The sequence below is a fragment of the Spermophilus citellus genome (genome assembly GCF_964194105.1).
Source record: "Spermophilus citellus genome assembly, chromosome: 14".
Classification (NCBI taxonomy): Eukaryota; Metazoa; Chordata; class Mammalia; order Rodentia; family Sciuridae; genus Spermophilus; species Spermophilus citellus.
The window spans coordinates 55813020-55838221 of NC_138194.1; the positions used below are offsets into that span (position 1 = coordinate 55813020).

General features: G+C 36.3%; 1 protein-coding gene across 2 annotated transcripts in view; it reads right to left on the reverse strand.

The window, feature by feature from the left end:
- Positions 1–22958: 22958 nt before the first annotated feature.
- The window catches only part of CA1 (carbonic anhydrase 1), a 29873-nt gene continuing 27629 nt past the window's right edge, over positions 22959–25202 (reverse strand). For both annotated transcript variants that reach the window (XM_081266405.1, XM_081266404.1), the window contains exons 7-8: positions 24220–24375; positions 22959–23428 (exon numbers count right to left, since the gene is read on the reverse strand). In XM_081266405.1, coding sequence (XP_081122531.1) covers positions 23312–23428; positions 24220–24375 — 273 coding nt within the window. In that variant the 3' untranslated portion in view covers positions 22959–23311. The remainder of the gene's footprint in view (positions 23429–24219; positions 24376–25202) is intronic.

Sequence of the window (25202 nt, forward strand, 5' to 3'; positions counted from 1 at the left end):
TAAAATAAAAAAAAAATATTTTTAAATTTTACTGTTTTTTGCCAGTTGCAGTGGTGACGCCTGTAATCCCAGTGGCTACAGAGGCTGAGGCAGTTGGATCATGAGTTCAAAGCCAGCCTCAGCAAAAGTGACACACTGAGCAATTCAGTGAGACCCTGTCTCTAAATAAAATACCAAATAGGGCTGAGGATGTGGCTCAGTGGTCAAGTGTCCCTGAGTTCAATCCCCAGTATCCCTCTGAAAAAATATTTGACTGTTTTCCACCCCCTGCATGAAATTAGAGTGAATAGTGGTATTTTAAGGGCATAAGTGGTAAAAATACATAAAGTAGATCTAATCTCTTTTCTATAGTATTCAAAAAAGATATGTTGAAGGATAATTCCTCTATAAACAAGGGCACAAATCCGCTTGTTTCTGCTGGGTGTGCTGGGGGATGTGGACTCTTCTTTTCCTACCCTGGGAAGCCTCCCCCACAGTGGATGGCCCTGCCAACAGGAAAGCAGAGGTAGGAGAGGGATTCACAGGCAGAGGAGCTGCTGTCTGCTCTGCCAGAGCCCTGCTGAGCTTCACTCCTGTTCCAGGAATCCATTGCACTAGCAATAAGCTCCATCCACAAACATCCTTGGCCTTCTTCTGGTGAAGGGAGGAGATAGAGCAGAGATAACAGGAGAAGCAGAGGGGGTCCTTTGATTTCAGCATCTCCCCATCTCCTGGGCTTGGAAAGTGTTTGCTAGAACTTTCCTTTAGTTTGTCCTAGTGATACAAGGAGTCCCAGTTATTAATGAACCGTGACAATATAAGGAGACAGCCTGAGATAGTCAACTGGCATTTTGTAAAGGTCAGAGGTTACCATTAAAATGTCTTGTGCAGAGACTTCATTCTTCAACAATCATTCTTCTACTACACAGGGAGAAAAATCCAGAAGCCTAGGATCCTAAGGCTAGAAGAGACATCAAGAGATCAGGTAACACTGGGGACTGAATTAGAGCAAATGGTATTCTGTGCTTTTATAATTATGTCAAAGTGAATCCTAATTTGATGTATGACTAAGAAGAATCAATAAAAATAATTATATCTAAAAGAAAAATCAAGTAGTTCAACCCTTGCTTCCAAGTAGGAGGATGTTCAATCAGAAAAGAAAAAAAAATAGAAGGAACCAAATAAACTGGATCCAATTCTGGAAGCCAAGTATTTTTTCCAGTGATTAGCATCAGTTAAAACCTGTGTTTCATATGAGATGATAATCTAAGATGTAACCTGTAAAATATTTTAGAACTTTCCTACACGTATTATTACTATTTTGCTCATGTCTTGAGAGTGAGCATGTTAAAGATTATGAAAGGTAATACAGTATTGGATGTGTCAATCATGAGATGCCCTGCAAGGTGGGTGGTCTTGAAAATACCATAGAAACAAATGTCAGTCCTTCCAAAGGAGAAGGTGTGCTGTTGTTTCCTTTGTGACATGGGAGCAAGTTACAAAGGAGCCAGTATTGGATCCAGTTGTGGAAATGCAGAATTACCAGTTATATGATGTACAGGAGAATCCGAGGAGGGTTATGAAGAATGTTAGCATGAGCTAAAGACTTAAGCAACAGTATTTCTCAAATATCAGTCCTTTTATGGTATTCATTTTAACCATTTTTAATGTATCAGCTCTCTTTCTTCTTATATTTCCAAAGGTTAAGTGCAATGTCTAAAAAAAAAAATAGATGCCTTTTGTTACCATTTTCCAGAGAAGTGTAATAAACACATTAAAATGTAGTCTGCTAATCAAAGATGGAGAGGCTATACAAATTTATAGAATAGACAAGTTTTGGATTTGGTAATTAAAGACTATGTATTATTCTAAGGGTTATACTGACCAGGTATTATGTTTGAGATGGGAGAGCTTTTGAAATGGAATACAGTAAGAAGACCTCAAGAAATATGTCCAGTTGAGAATGAGCATTGCATAGAGGTAAATAACCTCATTTTTATGAAAGATCATTAAACGGTCTGCTGAAGTTGTGGTGGGAGGAATAATGACTCTGGAACACACCTACATCTTAATCCTCAGAATCTCTGAACACATTTCCTAATGTGACAATGGGGACTTCGCAGATAGGAATAAAGGCACAGTCTAGATTATCTCAGATTTTTCGGGTGGATTCACCTGGACAAATCTTTCAAAGCAGAGAATCTTTTCTGGCTGTGGAAAGAGAAAGGGAAGTGTTGACAGAGCCGGGTTAGAGAGACGCTACATTGTGCACCTTGAAGATGGAAGAGATGGGTCATGAGCCAGGGAATGTGGGCGGCCTGTAGCAGCCAGGAAAGCTGGAGAAACAGATGCAATCCTAGAGCCACCAAAAAAAGAACTAACCCTGCTGATGATTGATTTTAGCACGGTGAGAGCCTGTTTGGACTTCTGACCTAGGGAACCATAAGATAATAAATTTATGTTGTGTTAAGGCACTGGGTTTGTTGTAAGTTGTTATGGAAACAATAGAAAATTTGTACTGGAATTCATTGTGCAAATAATTAAAAGTCCCTGACAAGAAGATTTGATCTGATTTATGGGACCAGGGTGCAATGAAATACTTGTGGTCCTTTGTGGGAGGTGTCTATTGACAGGCAGTTCCCACTCAGTCATAGTTAGAAGGAATTAACCTCTGGTAACTTCTGATCTACCTTCTGTCTCTATGAACTTTTCTGTTTTAGATATTTCATTTAAGTAGATATGATTTAGTCAGCCTTTTCACTGCTGTGATTAAAGGGCTCAAACAGAACAACTATAGAGGAAGAACGTTTATTTGAGGACTCACGGATCCAGAGGTTTTAGTCCATAAAAGGCTGGCTCCATTCCTCAGGGCTCGAGGTGAGGCTGAACATCATGGTGGGAGATGGTGGCGGAGGGAAGCAGCTCACACGATGATCAGGAAGCAGAGAGAGGTCTTCACTTGCCAGATACAAATATGTACCCCAAATCCATGTCGAAATTTCCAACCCTTCCAGCCACACCCTACTATTTCAATTGCCACTCATTTAATCCTTATTAGGGATTAATTCATTGATTGGATTAAGACTCTTAAAACCCAATCACTTCTCTGGACCTTCTTGCAGTGTCTCAAATGTGAACTTTTGGGAGACAACTCACATCCAAATCATAACAGTAGAGTCAAATAATATATATACAAATGGATTGCTTACTTGAAATAATGTTTCCAAGTTTCAACTGTGTTGTAGCATGTATCAGAATTTCACTCCTTTTTTTTTTTCCTGGAATAAGGAGAAAAGAAAATCTTCAGCCCCTACCTGGGAAATCTCAAAAAGATCATGCAAAACCTCATGCAGGGAGCTTATTCTCACTTCACGTTTCTAGTTGCTGAGAACTAGCATTACTGATATTTCATTTGATTGACACAATAATCCTGATTAACATGTCCCCCATTTTGCATAAGAAAAACTGCAGGTAAGAAGAGAAAATACAGGTAAGATATTAAATGACCCATCCAGTAAAGGAGGAAGGAAGGACTTGAAGGCCACCTTAATATCATCCAGCATGTTCAGAACAGGTGTTTGTACTAGAAGCCTGAGTCAGTGCCTTTCCTGTTTTTATTGGACTATCTTTAGTTATTGATCATAATATTTCCTCCCAAAGTTTTTTTTATTATCAATGGAGTAAAAATTAATGTATACGTTCTATTCTCCAAATTCTATGTGAACATTTCAGAAAAAAAGGAAAACCAGGGTTTTCTTGCCCTCCTATGAGCTGATTTTGGGTTAGTTCCTTTGCCAGTGTTTTCAGAGCAGAAGCACAAACTCAGATGAAAACCATTTGCATTAGCTACCGTTTCATTCACGTAACACGAGCAAGCCCAGCTGCCCATGGAGGTGAGCAGGTCTGTGAATAAATACAGTACCTTGCAGGGAAGGCACTTGTCTCTACTACCAGCTGAGACAAGAGGATCGAAAGTTCAAAGCTAGCCTCAGCAAATTCCAGGTGCTGAGTAATTCAGCGAGGCCCCGTCTCTAGATAAAATACAAAATAAGGGCTGAGGATGTGGCTCAGTGGCTGAGTGCCCCTGAGTTCAATCCCTGGTAACCCCCAAAATTAACCTTAATGTATTAAAAACTAAAAGTAAGAAAAAGGAAAATAAGCCATGGAAATAGAATTCTAAATGTATTGAATATTTTTTTTTCAAATTTGCTTGTATGTTCTTTGTAATCATAGTGATTTGGATACAGAGAGGAAGAATTTTTGTAAATGAGTTTAAGAAAACAGATTTACTAAGAAACAGTACTTCCCATACCATACAATTCACCCATTCAAAGGATATGATTCAGTTTCTCTGGTACATCACATTATAGATTTTTTAAAAATTGTGAAAAAATATATAATATATGTGTATAAAAACATGAAATTAATCATCTTAACCACTTTTAAGTGTACAATTTAGTGACATTAATGATATTCACAGTGTTGAGCAAACCACCACCACCACCCATTTCCAAAATCTTTTCGTCATTCAAAACAGAAACTGTGTAGCCATTAAGCAATAATTGTTTATTCTTTTCCCTCAGCTCCTGGTAACCTCTGATCTACTTTCTATCTTTATGAATTTATCTGTTTTAGATGTTTCATGTAAGTGGACTCATAGAATAGTTGTTCTTTTGTGTTTGACTTGTTTACTTGGCATGATGTTTTCAAGGTTCATCCATGTTGTAGCACGTATCAGAACTCCCTTCATTTTTATGGCTGAATAATATTCCACTGCATGTATGTATGTATGTGCATATGTATATATATAATGTTTTGTTTATCTCTTTATATGTTGGTGAACACTTAGGTTGTTTCTGCTTTTTGGCTATTACGAATAATGTTGCTTTCAATTCTTTGGGTATATATCTGAGGTGGAATTGCTAAGCTGTGTGGTTGTTCTATGTTTAGCTTTTTGACGGGCCGCCACTAGCAATGTATGAGGGCTCTGATTTCTCCACATCCTTGCCAACACCATCTTAGTAAGTGCTGATGCCTATTGGTTCATCACTGTGGTTTCATGTAAGTGAACTTTTAAAGTTATAGCACTTGTTGAAAGTTTTGACAACAGCAAGTGGAAACCATCTACATTATCTTTCTATAATGCTAAAGTTGGATCCCTTCTCTCCTTCAGTTTCTCTGTTTTATGCATATTAAACCACTTTTAGGTGTTTACTATGACTCTCCAAGTTACCCCCAGATCACTAGTGCTCTAGCTCTTGTCCTTTCCTAGAAAGAGCCAGAGCATCAAGAAGGAGGCTAAAGAACAGGAAGGAAACAGGAGTAGGAAAAGTAGACAGGGATTTTGTGCAATAGGGAAATGTACACGTCATATAAAAGAGGACAAGTAATGAGTGTACATTGGGAGTTATATGGCTTATACAGGGGTACAAAGTTTATGTAGGGTAAAGAAAACATGGGCGTATTCAGGGAAAGGTGGTGGAAGGAACGACAGGAGCAAAGCAGGGTCACTTTCTGAAAGTGAGCCACAACCAGAGGGCCATGGTTCAAAGTCATCATATCTATGGCGTGTGGCTTCATTGTCAAAAGCCAGAGGATGGATCTGGGCACCATAAGTCCTCTTTAGGGGAGGAAGAACATGCTCCATCTTTATTCCTAAGGGTTGGGACTTGGCTCCTGAAATCCTGCTCATAGATGGGAAACCCACTTCCCCCCACGGTCTACTGCTACAGAGGATCAGACATAGTGCATAGTACATTGACCCAGAGGATATGCTAGTCTGTGAAATTTTGGAGAATTAGTTTCTCAGAAAAAACTTAAAAAAAAAAACCCTACTTTTTTTCCCCCTAAAGAGATGTTATTTATTGAAATATTAGATTCCATACTTGGTTGATTGTCCCTGACCAACAATGAATGTAATCATGGAAGATCCTGCCTCACTATCCCTAGGTTTGATTTTAAAAGGAAATAAAAAAGTTATACACCAAAATCTTGAAAATATGCCTATTTTCCACCTTTTTTTGGTAATTTATATCAAGGAAACAAAGTCAAGCCAGTGTCCAAAATCTTTGCATCTTGTATAAGACGATCACTACAAAGTTGCTTGTTAAAAAGAAAATAACTTTCAGTGCAAATGTATAAAAGTAAGGGGTTTCTTAAAATAAATTGTGACTCATCCATTTACTAGAATACTATTTGCCATTAAAAATTAACCTGCAATGCTAGGCACACAAATGTAATCCCAGTGGCTCGGGAAGCTGAGACAGGAGGATCTTGAGTTCAAAGCCAGCCTCAGCAAAATCCAGGTGCTAAGCAATTCAGCGAGGCCCTGTCTCTAGATAAAATACAAAATAAGGGCTGAGGATGTGGCTCAGTGGCTGAGTGCCCCTGAGTTCAATCCCTGGTACCCCCCCAAATTAACCTGTAATGTATTAATTGATATGAAGAAATAATCATAAATTCTTGTCAAATTAAACAAGCAAATTACAAAAGAACAATGTATGCATTGTAATATCTATCCTACATTTTTAATCTGTCTGTATCATATATCTCTAACTCTAGCTTCCTCTATCTTTATGTATGTACCCATATCTTTAAATTTTTCTATCTCTATTTATGCATACATATATATGTGGAAGATTGCATATCAGAATCTAAATAGTGGTTTGGGTGGTAGGAAATGGATGATGTTTTTTGCTATTAATGCATTTAAAGTTTTTTAATAACATTGTATATTTTAACTGATACATAAAATTGTACCTATTTATGGAGTGTGATGTTTTGATGCATGTCTAGTAGAATTTGGGTGACTTTTATTCATCCTTTCAATTATTTATCTTTTATAATTGTCATCCACTGAACCTGTATTACAAGCCCACATGCTCTACCCACAGATCCTGAAATATACTATATGCTGGCAACTTCACAATTTTGAAGTGGGGAGGCTTCTCTTGCATGTATGCAGCCTCAGACCTTCCTTTCTTTATCCACAGAAGAATCTGAGACATTCTGGGTCTTTTTAAAGTAATGTATTCTAAATTCTTCCTAAAGAAGACCAGTACTATACAATTCTACGAGTCAGCAAATGGCTGGTGGCGAGATCAGAAGTGAAGATGGTTCAGCAATGACAAGGCTTACCGGTTTGGTCACAGAAAAAGTGTTGCCAGGTCTACTGTCGGGATGTCTTTTGTGTTCTGCATCTTTTTTTTAGCCCGGGGATTATCAGGCAATGTTACCGTGCCAGAGCATTCAACGTGGTATGCCCACCCAAATTTAGAGGTCAGTGTGCTGACTATCAGCTTAAAAAAAAAAAAAAAAAACTTTGTTAGAGCAGAATTTAGCTCTTGCCAAGAGAATCTGTTTTTATGGACGACTTTACTCATTCAGAGAGTAAGCAGATAATGCTATGGTGACCTGAACACTCTACAAAGGCATTTGCCTGGAGTTCATTTCTGCAAGCTGTAATCTTTTGGTTGCTTTGTTGATAAAACATCCAGACTATCTTTCTGCATGGACACTTCACATGCTTGGCTTTAGTGGTCTATAGGTGTCACATGGGTCCCAGGACCCACAAATCTAATATCATTATGCTATCAACAATTAACAGTGCTGTTGTTTGAGATCAATATTTCTAAGTCAATTTGTACATTCATTTTTAAAGATAAATAAAACATTAATACTGCATTTTCAAAATGTTATGCCACAAAGTGACATACAGATATATTCAGTTGGTTTTCGAAATTTCTTCTGGGTTGAGCAGGTGTTCTGTCTCTAAGCCTCTTTTTCCAGAGGCTTCCACTAACAAGGTCCTGAAGGGAATTAGAGCAGACCTAAAAACAACAGATTTCAGAGAGAAAAAGATATCTAAAAACTGAAACCATGCATATGCAAGCAATACATTCTTTACTCAGTTGGGTTAAGCGTGGGCGAAAAAATAATGCTTTACCCCAGTAAATTGAAAAACGATCCACACACTTCTTTCAGGCAGAGTGATGGGGGAATGCTTAATGAGATCTTTTATTTATTCATTGATTTTTATGGTGTTGGGAATAGAATCCAAGGCCTTGCACATGTTCTACCTGCAGCCCCAATGAGGTCTTTTAAATGGGTAAAGTTTTCTACACTCTAGTTCTCATTTAAATCTGAAACAACTTACTCTTTTTCAAATATCTCCTCTAAAGGACAATATTTTTACTCAATAGATTCAACAAACACTGAATGTGGATTCTGTATCTGGTTCTTTTGTACTTGACACCTCAGATTATTCTTTTAAAAAATATTGTTGTCTCAAAATAGTCTAAAAAAATGATCCTCAGTTTACATGCAGGAAAATGAGGTACAGTGGGTTGCCCTCATCATGGGGCTCACTGGTTTCCCACCCTTTCATCTTTCCCAACTATAAACTAATCTTTGCTTTTCTGATCATTTTACTTTAGTTGGATTTGTTCCATACATGAAGTTTAGGAAATGCAAGATTTTGAAAGCTAAAAAAAACCCCAGTGCCTTGTTTATATAAGCCTTGCTGCTCTTGTATAATTCTGGCAGAATTTTTTTTTTTTTCTGTGTGTTTCTACCACTTGGCTTTTTTTTCTCCCCCAAGGACAACAACATGGTGCTCAGAACCAACACAAAGCAAGCTTACATTAATGAATGATCTGCATGAATCAGTAAATATTTATTGAGGACCTTCTGCAGGTAAAGCAGTTACACTATGACAATGAAATGGCAAATGAGGCCCCTGGCTTCATGGGAATCCCAGACTCACGGTGATGGGAAGCTGGGTACTATGTGAACATCCATTGCATTCTCCTCTTCCTATAGTAGCTCTCCTTAAAATTTAGTTTTTACTGGTGCCTCTGGAAGTGCAGGATCTATACTATGTGCAGCAAATACATTCTTAAAGGATATATAGTGACTACATAGAGAGTATAAAATGTGTGCAGAGAATACAAAGGTAACAACTCAATGTGGGAAAAATTTATTAACATTTTAGAAATTGTGATCTTGTGGTATTTTTTATTTATCTTCAGTTCTAGCAGTCCACCACAATTTTCCTAAAATCATTATATGGATTTAGTACCAATCTAGGACATCACCATCTTGACTAGATCTACTTGTGGGTACCGTTCTTACCTCACCAGGTAAGTGACTACTTCTTTTATGTACTGATTCCTCCTTTGCAATTTGCTTTATTTCTTATTGTGCTTTCCTGACTATTCCACGTAGTTCAGCCTGCCTGGATAAACAGAGAATTATGCAACAATCCAAGGTTTATAAACTTAAGTCCCTCTCATTTCTAGCAATGTTAGCAGGCACATTTTATGAAACTCATCAAATTTAATTTCCTATTATAAAATCCTTGATGGTAGAGAACATCACATAAGAAGTTTACAAACTTGATAACATAAAAGCACAGTGGCAACACCTTCAACGTCTGCAAAGTCAGTAATATTCACCTATGGTGGTAGGAAAAGGCATTGATGTCACTGGCTTTGCTCTAAAAATGACCCAAGAGAAGTAATTTGATTTAATTTTTTTTTCATCGGGCAGATATCCATAATTCTGATGTACTTTTTGTATCATAGAACACATATAATAGTGCTCATAAAATACTTCAATATCCAAGGTCATTTAGGAGCATGTCATATTTCTAAGGGCTAATGACTATGCATTCATGCTCACTGCTCCTATTCACATTAAGCAATAAAATATATTACCTTGTTTGACATACTGCTTACTAAACTTACTGCATTAAGCCTCAGGATACTTTTTCTCTTGAAAAACTTTAGAATACTATAACAATTTAAGAAAAATTAAATAAAACATAGCATTAAGAAACTGGACAGTATTTTCATAATTTCAATATATGTATATTTAAAAAAGTGATTTTTTGGTTTTTGTTTTTGAAAGCAAAGTCTTTTAGTAGTTAAGCCAGATTTAGCCCCAGTTATATGTCCTTAGAGTTCTCTGAGCCTCAATTTTTCCATCTGGAAAATAAAGATAATAATTGTACACCATTCATAGAACTGCTGTGATGAGGAAATAAGATACGGTTTCTAGTAAAACCTAAGCAAATATGGCCTGATTTCATTTAAGTATTTATTTAGCAAATCTTTACCATTTAAGGTGAAGCCACATTTCTAACTCTTGGTAAATACTAATTCATTTATTCTTTTACTTAATAATACTTTGATCCTAACAATCTTGTGGGGTAGATGATGTTATTATTCTTTTTTTTTTTATAGATGTGGAAACCCTAAGGGCTGAGAGGTTAAGGTTAAGGTAAGTATTCCAGATGAAGAGATACAATCAGAGCCAGGGATGTAACATGGACAATTAGGCTTCAGAATTCATGCTCTTAAGCAATGCTGCCCTCTTGTATATACATATTGTATATACATATTACTTCAGCCAATTTATTGAACTCCTACCATATGTTAGGAAATGTCTTAGGTATTCCAGTTACAAAGATGAAGTCTCTGCTCTTGGGAAGACCATAGTTTAGTGGTGAAGAGAGGTTAGTGAACAAATAAGTATAATGTAATGTACATCTACAGAAGATGGGAACAGTGGCCTATGGATGCAGAGTAGGGAGAAAGCTGAGGGTAGGCCTCTGTACATCTAAGGGGCTGTGGAAGAGGTGAAAATGTAAGCCACATTCCATCTCACCAGATATTTACACATCATTTATCAAGTTCCATAAAGCTATTTTTGTAATGACAAAATTGACAGCATATGTAAAGCCATGAATTTAACATTATTAACTGGCACAATATCAAAAAAGACTGACTTTGAATAGTAGTGGGCATGTTTGTGCATTCTTCTGAAGGAATGTCAACATTTGGTTGAGCAGTAAATTAAACATATTTCATAAAATGAAGTTAATTTATTCCACAAATATATTTTTTACGGCCTTAGTTTTAACAAAATCACTAATTACAATTTTATAAGCAAGATTTTCATGTAATCTGTAAACTACTAACAATAATGGTCTGAATGTCTAAAAGTATACCTGTGTTCAGAGCATTTAAAATTTGCAACACATTTTATCAAGTTATATGTTGAACACAAGTACAGAATTTTAAAATTTAAATTATTTTCAAAATTATTTTTTATATAAAACAATATACTAAAATAACATATGAAGTATAAAATAAGTCAGGCACAGTGGCACACGCCTGTAATCCCAGCGGCTAGGGAGGCTGAGATAGGAGGATCGCAAGTTCAAAGCCAGCTTCAGCAAGGTGCTAAGCAACACAGTGAGACCCTGTCTCTAAATAAAATAAAAAATAGGGCTGGGGATGTGGCTCAGTGGTGGAGTAATCCTGAGTTCAATCCCTGGTACAGAAAATACAATAAAATAAAACTGAAAACTTAAAAAAATAGTTAAAACTGAAATTTCTAATTCAATTTTTTTTGAAAATGTAACTGAATCACATTAAGCATTTTTAAAAAACAAAACAATTCCTAATCCTAGCAATTAAAGGCCATTTAGCTGCTAATGCATTGACAAGTCATCCATATTACCTCTAGATTAATTTACATACAAATTTAAGAGTAATGTGAATTTTTAAAAATTGCCAAATGATTCTCAAGTCCATGCATAGCTGCTGTAAATACTCACTGATTCACGGATAGCTATGGAACCATAAATTTGAGCATAGAGGCAAATAAGAAAGTGCATACTTGGCTCTCTGCATACTGGGAATAGCAGTTTGTTTTGCAAGAATCCATTTGCTAATTTCAGGTGGCATGAGTGCTATCTGTGAGTTTTCTCTTGTTTAAGCATAATTACTACTCCATAGACTCTGCAGCCACATAGATCTACAATATCCACAGCTATATAACCCATAATATTTCTCTCCATTCAGACATAGTTGGCTTTAATTTCAAGGACAGAGCTAGAGATGTGGAGAGATAGTTTTTGGTGGGGGATCTGTGTTAGTCAATATTTTTCATTGTGATCAAATATAACCAACCAAAACAACTTAAAAGAATAAAAGTGTATTTGGGGCTTGCAGGTTCAGAGGTCTCAGTCCATAGATGTTCGACTCCATTTTTCTGGGCCCTGGAGCTGAGGCAGACATCATAAGGGGAGGGTGCTGTAGAGGGAAGCTGCTCCCTTCATGGCAGGGTCAGGAAGCAGAGGGTGAGGGACACAGAGAAGATGTACCCTTCCCGGGCACATCCCCTGCAACCCACCTCCTATGGCTATATCCCATGGACCTATAGTTACCACCCAGTCAGTCCATTCAAGCTAGGATGGATTGATGAGGTTACAGCTCTCAAAACCCAATAATTTTACCTCTGAATATTCCTGCATTAATTCAGGAGATTTGGGGAAACCCCTCATAATTGGGAAGACCCCCCATAACAGACCTGAATTATGTTAGTCATGATTGCAGATGTTTAGGTTCTCTGTACAAGTTCAAAAACTGGATCTTGACAGAGGCATCCTCATGTTCCTCAATACATTCATTTTTGTTTATGATATATGAGCCAGTCCAAAGAGCAATGTCTAGCCCAGGGATCCTCCTCTCTTAGATCTAAGGGTTTATGTTAACTACTACCTGACACAAATGACTTTTGCAGATGAGGCAGACATTTGCTTGAATCTGGAAGGAGAACAACATGAGGCATTTTGCTGAGAGTGTGCAAAAGCACTGAGATATATATATATATATATGGCAGTGCAGTTTGTTCAGGGAACCACAGACTAGCCTCTATGACTGGAGCAGGAGTTGCCTGAGAGAAGTGGTGGAAAGTTGAGCTGGAGAGTTAGGTTGGGACATATCCACAGAGATCTTAAGAGCCAAATTTAAAGAATTTGAAGTTTATTCTAATGCAGGAGGAAATAAAAAGCTTTTTTTAAAAAAACATAGACGGTATTTGATTAAATCGAATTTTGGATGTAGAATGTGGTTAGGAGAAGGACAATAATAAAGACAGATTCATGTGGGTGGTAATTATACCAGGGAGAAGCAATAATATCTTTAACAAGGATGTGGCAGTGGATGTGGAAATGATGACAGAAGTTGAGCAGATGTGGGATAAGGTGAGGGACTGGATGGACAGGTGGGCGTGGCACTTTATAGTTGTTTAAAAAAGTATCTGTTCAAGTGAAATGTGCTTCTTTTTCCAATGCCTCCAGCATTTTAACTGCACTATCATGTGCCTTTGTTCAGTTGAATTATTTTGGATATATTTTTTCAATACTTTGAATTGCAAAGCAGGTACATTCTTACTAAGGAAAGATTGATTCTTAGGAGAGCCTGTACCAAGAAATTATCCGTGAAGCTGGCCTAATATTGTTACATAATTGTCTTCATTTCCACTTAGAGCAAGTATGCTTCTTGGCTCCTATATCCTTGGGTTCAATTTCATCCCTTAGGTCCAAGTTCACTCCTTAGGTCCATCAGATCATAGATAACTGTGTTGTAATGTGCACACATTTTATGTGCATGTTACATTGCCCTTCAGTTACCTTTGGTAAGATTCTTTGTCAACTTTGCCCAGTGGGAAAATTTGAATCCTTTTTGAATTTCCTAAATAAACTGTAACTGTATAAAATGTTCCCTTTGTTCTTCAAAGTGCTGAATCATCTATATCTAAATCAAGTTAAACCTGAAACAACTTCTGTGTTGTTTTGCTCAGTTTGACTTCATGTAACCTTTCAAAACTGATTTGGAGCAGATTTATAACAAATGTAGCTTGAACTTGACTTGGAAATTTGGCAGTCACAGGTGATGGGGATTATGTTGCCTTTGTGTCTCTCTTTAAAAGCCCTTCTTATTTATGCTTATTATGTTTGTCTTCTCACCATAACTGGGCAACCAAACTGCTTGGTGCAAATTCAGTTCTGCTGGTCTCTAAAAGTGAGAGATATGAGAAGGCCCACCTTAGCAACTAGCAACTCTGTACCTAGTCAGCCTGTGAGCTCTAATTCCCATAACTGCTTCTGTCCAGATTCTGTGTCCCGGCATAGATAACCTGAGTTCTCCAAGATATGAACAATAATGTACTTTTATCTTTTTATCCCCCCTTCTCCCCCCCATGCTCCTGGGAATGAACCGAGTGCCTCACATATGCTAGGCAAAGTGCTCTAGCACCGAGCTATATCCCAACCCTTGATTTTATTTTGAGATAAAATCTTGCTAACTTGCCCAGACTGATCTTAAACTTGCAGTCTCCCTACCTCAGTCTCCAGATTAGCTGGGATTAGAGGTGTGTATTACTGCACCTGACTCACCCATTTTTTAATCCAGGAAGTGAATCCTGGTTCTTCTTTTTTTTATTGGTTTTATTTTTTAAATACATGACAGCAGAATGCATCACAATTCTTACTACACATATAGAACAATTTTTCATACTTCTGTTTGTATATAAAGTATGTTCCCACAAATTCATGTCTTCATACATGTACTTTGGATAATGATTTCTATCACATTCCACCATCCTTGCTAACCTCCTGCCCCCTCCCTTTCTCTCCTACCCCTCTTCCCTATCTAGAATTTATCTATTCCTCCTACGCTCCCCCTCCCTACCCCACTGTGAGTCAGCCTCCTTATATCAGAGAAAACATTCAGCATTTGTTTTTTTGGGATTGGCTAACTTCACTTAGCCTTATCTTCTTCAATGCCATCCATTTACCTGCAAATGCCATGATTTTATTCTCTTTTATTGATGAGTAAAATTCCATTGTGTATATATGCCATTTTTTATCCATTCATCCACTGAAGGGTATCTAGGTTGGCTCTACAGTTTAGCTATTGTGAATTGTGCTGCTATAAACATTGATGTGGCTCTGTCCCTGTAGTATGCTGTTTTTAAGTCCTTTGGGTATAGTCCTAGGAGAGGGATAGCTGGGTCAAATGGTGGTTCCATTCCCAGTTTTCCAAGGAATCTCCATACTGCTTTCCATATTGGCAGCACCAATTTGCAGTCCCACCAGCAATGTATGAGTGTACCTTTTCCCCCACATCCTTGCCAACACTTATTGTTGTTTGTCTTCATAATAGCTGCCATTCTGACTGAAGTGAGATGATATCTTAGAGTAGTTTTGATTTACATTTCTCTAATTGCTAGAGATGATGAGCATTTTTTCATATATTTGTTGATTGAATCCTGGTTCTTCTACCCGAGTCTTGGGATGAGGACTCTTGATTGTGTATCTGCACTTGGGGTGATACAGCTGGTCCTGGATGTCCTCAGGACATACCATTGTCTTGTGCTTGCTTTCTAAGTATTGGCTTACTATGTTCTTTGTCTGCTGCGTCACCTTTTATATATTTTATTTCATGTGCCAAGAAGACCTTTCTTCCATTCACTGAATTAGGTGTATTCCCTAGCATATTCTCCATTACAGGAGAAAAGACTGACAATAGACTCCAAACTCTCTCATTGTGTTTGAGGAGCACTTATTTGTTGAGCAGTTTGATTGTGTAGTGAAAGGCAAATTTGTAGCACTTACCTTGGTTGAAACCTTGATTGATAAACAGCATCAGGGAGTTGAAGTCATTTTTTCTCTGCCTTCCCAGCATTTTGCTGTATGTTTATTACAGTAAGTATTTCATTCTAATTTGACTTATAGTTATTTACATCAATATCTTCCCCAATGGAATTATAACTTCCTTTATAACAGTCTATTCTTATTCATCTCTTCATCTCCAGCAGCACTAATATAATACTTTTTTCAAATGGTAAATACATAGTAAATAATTAAAAGAAATAAAAAAATATAAAATTAGAGTTTGTAAGATTGTTCTTAATAGGATCAGTGTTTTATTTTCTACATACCAGTATGATGCTTTCCACATAGTAAAATACTAAATGTTTGAATGATAAAGAATAGAATTAGAATAGCATCTTATTAATATAGAGTTAACTAAATACATTTGGTGTTTGATTTTTTCCCCTGCACATAAATGATCCATTGCATTGGTTGTTAATGTTTAGTTTTTCATATACAACATCCTTATTCTTTCATAGTGAGAATACACTGAGTCAAATCAAACACTTGGAGTTCCTCCTATAGGCTCTAACTTTGAGTAACTTGGGAGATAGAAGTATGAGTGATAAAATGAATCATTTCTTTCCTGATATTTTTATCACCTGTTCTTGTTGCATTCTGTGAAGAGTCTAAAAGGAGAGATAAGTCAAGTGCAAGGGAATTAGGAAGAAGACAAAAGGAAGAGCTTGGGAGAGATGCATGTGACGTGGGAGGGAGTTTGATTTGAGGGAAGACTTGCATCCAGCCGTGGGGACCAAGGGGTTGTTCTAGAGGGGAGACATTTGAAATCGACACAGAACTATGGCTGGGATTTTACTAGAAGAGGATGGCTGGAGAAGGGAAGAGCCTGAGCAGTGTCAGGGAAGCAAGGTGTGTCTAGAGAATGTCAAAAGTGTCTACCAAGCAGAGGCAAAGTGCACAAACAGCAACCAAGGGTGAGGGAAGCCCTCCAGGTAAAAGTAGATGGGACATAGTATGAAGTTGTTATGGTTTAGATGTGGTGTCCCCCCAAAGCTCAAGTGTGAGATAATGCAAGAAGGTCTGGAGGAGAAAGGATTGGGTTATAGCTTTAAACAAATCAGTGAATTGATCCCTGGTGGGATTAACTGAGTGGTAACTGGAGGCAGGTGGGGTGTGGCTGGAGGAAGTGGTTCATTGGGGGGTGGCTATGGGGAGTATATTTTGTATCTGAAGAATGAAGTCTCTCTCTGTTTCTTAGATCATCATGTGAAGCTGCTTCCCTCTGCCACAGTCTTCCGCCATGATGTTCAGCCTCACCTTGAGCCCCAAGGAATGGAGTCTGCTGTCTATGGATTGAGGCCTCTAGAAATTGTGAGCAAATAAATAATCTTTTTCTTCTCCACAATTGTTCTGGTTGGGTCTTTTTAATCACATTAGCAAAAGAGCTAAGACAGAAATTTAGCAAGTTTGGACTTAACTTTAGAAGATAATGGGAGTCTGAAACACCCTTGCTCCACCCCCCTACCCCCCAATACATCCATTGGCTCCCACCCATGGCAGGTCATCATAATCTTTTGGAAGTCTATGAGAAAGATCCTGAATCACCCTACATCCATTAAATAAGACTACAAAGGGCCTTGAAAACTATACTCATGAAAGAAAAAAAAAAAAAACTGGAAGTGATTTTTATTTTCCAGTTTTGGGAGTCATTTGTGGATCATAGATTACTGACCAAGAAATGCTATTTATTCATCAAAAAAATCTATTGAGTCCTTCTTACATATCAGATATTGTATGAATTACTGAAAATACAGAGAGGAAGCCAACAGACAATGTTTCTGTTTTCATATGGTTATCAGTCTGGCAGGCCTAACCAACACTAAATGGGTAATTATATGAATTTTATAACTGTCCTAAGTACCATTGAGAAAAAGTGTGGGGTTCTGTGAGGAACCATAACAGGGGCTGAAAATTCTGATTAGGGGAGACCACTGGGAGGAGGTCAAGTTTGAGCCAAGACCTAAGGGCTCAGGCAGGAGAAAAAGTTTTGAAACCTACTATAAGTAATTCAGGGTACAATGGTGAAAATCTTAAATAGAAGCTGAAGAGAAGAAGAACACGGACCTGCTTCTGCTTGCTTGGAATGGTCAAATCAAGGGGAAAATACTACTTAAAACAGAAGAATAGTGAGCTCTCCTCTTGGTAGGACTGGGTTCACCAGGTTTTTAATGAAAACTGATGCACTGTCAAAGCACGTAAGGCTTGGCTAGAGGCTGGAATGGAATCCTTATTAATCTGTCATTTAGTGCAACAGAAAACCATGTTCCTGCTAGGACATTTAAAGTCTCCAGAACAATCTTATACATTACTCATGTACAAAGTACAAAAAAAAATCACTGTTTTCCAATTTTAGGAGAAAAAAATGCCTGTGAGATGTCTGGGTTCTAAAATCTCTCTCTAGGTAGAATTTTTGTTAGCCTTTATTGAGTTTGAGCTACCTATGGAAGCAAGAAGTGTTAACAGGGACTTTAATTCCTTTATATTTACTTGTTATTTAAACTGCATGACTTTCTGTACTCATTTCTATGGAACTAATAATTTTTTCTATTTAATTTGTATTTACATTAAAAATCTAACTATTTAATCTGTGTTTAGATTACAAGCTTAGATTTCTCTTTGTGTTAGTTTTCTGATTCGGTTTTCTGATTTATATACAGATTTATATCCCTGCACAGGGCTTAATAATTTGCTTTGGTATTTACAGCATAAAAATAATTCCTGACTTGCTGTTCAATTCGATGGAGGGTAGAAGGAAATGGCTGTTTAATAACCAACTGATGTATTAGGTTCTACCATTAAAAATTTAGGGCAAATTCAGGTTACAGAATTAGAGTTATCTTTCTCAAATGAAGCCAGTTCTAAACTTCATTTAGATTCACATGACTTTACTCCTAAACTAAAAACTTCTCTTTCCTTTGTTGTTTTCCTCTTCAAGGAAGTTGTAACCCATTTTGGAATCTCTATTTGGCTCACCATGATACCATGAGTCACATCTGCTCCTGGAGGCTCTTGGAAGCCAGCAAATTTTATGGCATCCCAACTGAGTGCTTAGTCACACTGATGGGATAAGGGCTGGACCCCATTCAAGTCAGTTGGGGTCTTTTTCCTAGGAATCTCGAATGTACTAGAAAAACATTTTTTCATGTGATCGATCAGTTCTGTCAAAGGAAAATGTAAGAAGTGGCTTGTTACATAGGAAATTTAATTGGAGAGCACTTTGCTCTTGATGATAGAAAAAGGAGGAGCAGCACAGTAATAAGGGAAAGGTTGTGCTTGAAAAGTTAAATCAAGACTCTTTTCAAGTTCAGTGTGGTATCAGCTGGTTAAGGTTAGGCTGTGCTGGTTTCCCCCCAGCTAAGCAGTCCCTGAGCTATGTGTAGCCCTCCCGCCTTGTGGTCTCTGTACATCAGGGATGGTGAAAAACAACTTAGGGAGGACATCCAGACTTGTGTTTTGAATAACTTGAAATGTTCTTATGATATACATATATAAGTAGAGATATCAGATAGGCATTGAATGTGGGCATTTGAGACTATTTTGAATGAAAATATAAATTTGGACTTAACCTCATTAGGGCAAATCTAAAATTCTACCACTTAACTTTCCTTTCCTACATTGAGCCTATAGTTTTTTTTTTTTAAAGAGAGAGTGAGAGAGGGGAGAGAGAGAGAGAGAGAGAGAGAGAGAGAGAGAGAGAGAGAGAGAATTTTTAATATTTATTTTTTAGTTCTCAGCGGACACAACATCTTAGTTTGTATGTGGTGCTGAGGATCGAACCCCGGCTGCACGCATGCCAGGCGAGCGCGCTACCGCTGAGCCACATCCCCAGCCCCTATAGTTTTTATTATGTGATTTTTTATAATAAGATTTCTTCTGGAACAAACTAGTGCAATGCTGTACCAGTTTACCAATTGTACCAATTTACCTTCTTCATGGAAATGTATGACAGTTCTTATTTCTGCGCATCATTAACACTATTATTCTAAGAATCTTTGCTAATTCTATACATAAAGATAATGAAACATTGTTGCAATCTGTATTTCTGTGATTGTTAATATTGAACACTTTTCAGGTATTTATTGGTCATTTGTATTTCTTCTTTACCAAATTGCCTCTTCTGGGGATTTTCTCTGAGGAATTCAATTTTTAAGTTAATTACTTGTGAAAGTTTTTTTTTTCACATAGCAAAACGATTGTTCCTATAGATGCCATTTATGTTAAAACATTTTTCCCAGCTGTCATTTTACTTTTAATAATTTTTTATTGTTGTTGCTTTAAACTGAACATTTAAAAATTTTTGTAGTTTAATCAATCATCCTATTATTTTCCTTTAGGATTTTCCAATAAAGTTATCCACCAAATATTATTTTAATATTTACTTGTTTTCTATTATATTAATGATTTCTTTGAAACATTTAGTGCAACTCAGATTTACTTTCATAGGTAGATGAGACCAAATTCTATTCATTTTTTCCAAGTAGCTAAACATAATTCTAGCACAATATGGTTCTGTTATGCATGTTTGTTCTTGCTAGCAATTTAGGTCACTTACTTACATAGAGAAAATAACATACCTAAATAGTTTAACATGAATCTGCCTCTAAAGGGATTACAATATTTAGTGATGATTTGGAAAAGGTGTACTCTCTGGTCTTTGAGAGTAAAAATAAAGCCACTTAACTCTATTCTTCCCTGACTGTTTAACTGCTATTTCTACCTTCTCTTAGTAGGAGATCAGCCTCCCAGAGGCCATAGTGAGAAACTACTGGTCAATGTCCTACAGTCTCAGCTTTCCAACATCTCTAACTTAACCCTTTCCCTTCCTGTTCCCTCTGTTGGTACAAGATGAGACCAGGCACATATTTTTAAGACTCTAAGTTGCTTCTTATGAGTTACTCCTCTGTGGGAAGCAAAATTTGGAAACAAGAACAGTAGGTCCATTTCTTCATTTCTTTGGAACATGTTCTATTTCTATTAAAATAGTTTTTATTTTATGCATTTTTTCTTTATAGTGTCCCTATAAATCTAGAACAAAAAATCATTAATCTTCTTGTAATGGGTTAAATATTTATAGTTCTATTTTATTAAAGTAGCATAGCCCAGAAGTAAATGTAATTATTTATTCATTATATCTATGACTACCTCTCTTTGTATAGCTAGCAATTGAAAAATAGCAAAATCTGGTTAGCAATAAGGGAATCCTGTACAGTGTTTTATAGAGAACACTGGGCAAATAAGCATTTGTAGTTCATAGATACCATGAAGATAATGTTTATAAAATAATATTTTCTTTTCCTTTCATAGTCTTGGATTCAGAGAATGTTGATGGCTTTCAAAGTGATTATTGTCCATTACAAATCTGATGATATCTTCTTCAGGTGAGTGTTTTCTATTCCATCCTTTTCACTTTTTTTTCCTTTGTAACCTTTGTTAATTTACCCACCCATTAACAATTCACTGAAATGTGGATTCTCTTTCTCTCTCTCTCTCTCTCTCTCTCTTTTTTTTTTTTTTTTTGTCATTTTACATCTTTTCTACAATGGGAGTTTATCACTCAAAGTATTTGAAAAGAGAAAAAAAACAACAAAAAGATAATTCACTAACTGTTCCAGAATATATTATCATTCTATCTCTAGGCACTTGGTGTAAAGAATGAGCAGAAAAAGCAAAATTTCATGTTACATTAGGAAGCAAGATCAAGAGAGACTTGGAGCTCTTTGTTCTATTTTTTTAAATAGTTTAGAGAAAAGATCTTATGCTGAGGTTCAGAAGTGACTTTGTGATGTGGAAGGAAGGAAAAGCATGAGTTTCTAAGTATTTTAAAACCCACAACCATGACATTCTGGCAGAAGCAGAAAGGGGAAATGAACTCCCCAGGGGGCATTCAGCTTAGGGGTTAAGTTTGATGATCACTGTATATCTCCTGTCACCTGTTTACCCATTCTATTAGAGGATTCATGGACTTATACATAAATCTTGAAATCCATTTTTAACCTTCTTAAAAAATACATGGGTCATCAGGTCAAGTATATTTCAGCTCTTTCCTGTGAAATTTATTTCTAAATTGTTTACTTTCTTTCCATAAATGTTTTCAAATATTGTAAGTCCTGAACATCAGTTGTAGATGTATTTCTCAAATTAAATTTATATCCCTCTTTCTTTGGCTCTGATGATGACCTTTGGGAACTTTCAGATTAAAATACAATTAATATCTCAATATCTCAAATCAATATCACTAAGAGATCACAGGACAGGTAACTATTTTAAATTTTCTCCATTTATAGCAAATGCAGAGTAGTTTATACAGATTATCTTTGCAAAAAAAAGTATTTTGTATTTAGAGAAGCTTATGGGAGAAGAGGTAATGTATTACTTGGGTCCATATTTTAATAAAGAGGATTAATGTAAATTCTGGATTTCAATTAAAATATGTCAAAAGAAGTTTGTTAGAATGATTATTAGGTGCTAAATAAACACAGCCTCCACAGAGGAAGACCAAGATCCTCAGAGCAAAGAAGAATCTGCTGCTTCTGTCTAACTTTGATTCTAGTTATTTAGGGGTTTTGACAGATCCTGTGATATTAGACAAAACAAAAATATTGGGATTGGCTTTGTTCTCTAATATGATTTTTTTTCCCAGATGAAAGAACTAAAGTAAACCACAAAGCTAAATAGTGGACAAAGGATTTGTAAAATTCTGAATTTAGGCATAGTTATGGAAAGAGTTGACTTCAGGTTAATTGCACAAAAGATTGAATAATGTTTCTCTATGATTCTACACCCACATGACTCCTTCAGAATTTTCCTCCTCCTCCTGCTCCTCCTCCTGCTCCTGCTCCTCCTCGTCCTCCTTGTCCTCGTCCTCGTCCTCCTCCTCCTCCTCCTCCTCCTCCTTTTTTTTTTTTTTTTTTTTTTTTGTGGTACTGACATGCTAGACATAGACTCACTAAAGTTGCCCAGGCTAGCCTTGAACTTTGATCCTCTTTCCTCAGGTTCTTGAGTTACTGGGACTACAGGCAAGCACCACTTCACCAGGCTCCTTCAGTGTTTTTATAAACAATTCACTTGTGTCTTTTTTTTTTTTTCTCATTTTAAAGTACAGGTTCTGCCTGCAAATCGACTAGTTATAATTATGGTAAACAAACAAACACACTGATCTTTCTATTATAGGGAGAAAATGTGGAAGTGGTCTCTAGAAGCATCATCTTGGTATATAAAAGATATCATTATTATCACAGGGGAAAAGATGGTAGCAATATTGGGCCAGCATAGTAATACTACATGCATATGTCATCTTTTGTTCTGTATTTGCCTTTGAGAGTAAGCAAATGAATTTCTCAATATCTCACCTCAAGCTTCTTAGGTTATTACATTGAAGGCAAAATACTTTTGCAAATAAGATATTTAAGATTTTTTAATGTAAATGGAGAACAAAGTTAATGGTTTTTATAGAATGTATAATAGACAAGAAGGAAGAGATCAAACTATTTTATTGTTTTAGCTAAAATGAAACAAAGAGAAAGATACAAATCACTCAATTCAATTGTAAAATAATTCCACAAAATAAAGTTGAATTGAAGCATAAATTTCTGCATACAGATTACATATTTGCAGGCTTACAGATTTTTATCTGAGGCTTTAGAACCTAAAATTAATGTTGTTTTAGTTCTACAGATTAAATGTTGCAGGCATGCTATCTTGTTAATATTGAAATAAACTTGTTTCCTGAAAATCATTATTTTACTGGATTATGTCAGCTGCAGGACCTTCTCTTGAGAGAGGATAACCTCCTTCTTAAGCCAATCAGAACGAAGCTCTCACAGTCCTGCCCTTCAGAGGCTGGGGTGGTCGGTTGTTGTGCTGTATAGGGACAGGGTTTTCTCCTTCAGCATTTGAAAGAAGACTGCGGAACTGTGCCAGCTGGAAGGATGAAATATAAAAGAATCAAAAGCAAGTAAGTCACACAAAGCACTTTCCTTCCAGTATAATGAACACACTGTTATTTAGAAAACGGAATATTTAGAAAACTGCAATATTTCACCATTGGCAATCGAGGACGACCAAGATCCATTATGGTCCTTTAAACTAGGTATTTTGCTTAAATTATCAATGATTGGGTTACAGAACACTAACTTTCTCACTCATCAACTGGGGTACTTTGGGCAAGTGACATATACTTGGTGCCTCACTTTTCATATAGTACCTACTTCACTGGGTTGATGTAAAGATTAAATGGGCCCATACATGGATAGTACTTAAATGTGCTCAATACTAGAGTACCTACTATGTGCTTGATAAATGTCAGAGAGCAATAGATACAAGGCTTGTTCTGCATGTGTATTATGAGAATTGTCTGACAGAACACATGCAAGACACCTAATAAAAAATATTGTTCAATCAATGATGATTCTTATCATCATCATTGTAAAAAATTATTAAAGAAACATTTTTAATATTTAAAAACTTGAGAGTAGTGGGAGTTCTGAATTCCACATTTTCTATTTTATGCACAAAGTAAAAACAGTATAATAAACATGCTTTTTTTGGATAATTCAGAAGAGCTATTCCAGAAATGAATCTTTTTCAGTTGGAAAAGAAAATAAACTCCTCAGAAACCTGATTGAAATTATAATAGCTCCAGCTGGCACTGTCAATTGAAGATCGTTCTGCTTTGCACTCCCCGTTCCCACTCATTCACTTGGATACGCTACCTGTTCTGGGCTGATGCTGATGGTCTCTCTACAGATGAGCCAGGTTACACTCTCATGGAGAGGAGGATGAGTCAGAGATCCAGCATAAGTCCAGTAATCCAGGGAAGAGGGAAGGAGAGTGGAGGGGTCAAAATTTGTAAACGGGGCTCGTTTGCCCTGGGAAAAAAAGGAAAACCTGTATCATTATTTTGTGATATAACATAGTTATATCAATGTTACACATATGTACTATTTACCTTGTTATATATTATCTAGAGATTTTAGCTAAGAGTCGAATTGACTTTCTGTATTTTATTTCCTGACTGGTATGTTTGTGGATATACAAACTAAAAACAATGGAAAAGGCAGAAGATGAACTATATAGATGTTTTAACTAAGAAATTTTCATCTTCATTTAATTGAAGATAAACAAAAGTTCAAAAAATTTTTACAATCTATGATCATCAAAAAATATTTAATTTCCAATATAAAGCATTTCTGTGTCTCTAGAAATGATGCTAGATTTTGTTCTAGAGACAGAGATATTTATTGACATGCAAATTGGTAATATATTAGTCTTCTCCCAGTTTCTTTTTGATTATTTTTTATTTGTTGTGAAATGAATTGATATTTATATGCTAACCTTTTATGTATAGGCATTTTTGCCAGACTTTTATATCTGTTCTGTTTTTTAGCTGATTCTTTTGAATTTTCAGGGTAAATGTCAATTATTATATCATTTGTCCATAATAATAGTTTTATCTTTGCTTTCCCAATATTCATCCCAATATTTGCCCTTATTTCTTTACTATTATATTGATTCAGACTTTTAATTATGATGTTTAATTGTGATGGTCACAGTTGGCACCCTGTGACCATCACAATTAAACATCATAATTAAAATTAAAATCTTTCTTCATTGAAGTAGAAATGCTTCAATTGTTTTAAAATTAAGTTTGATGTTTGATTTGTTTCTAGGTAATAATCCTTTTTAAGTTTTTATT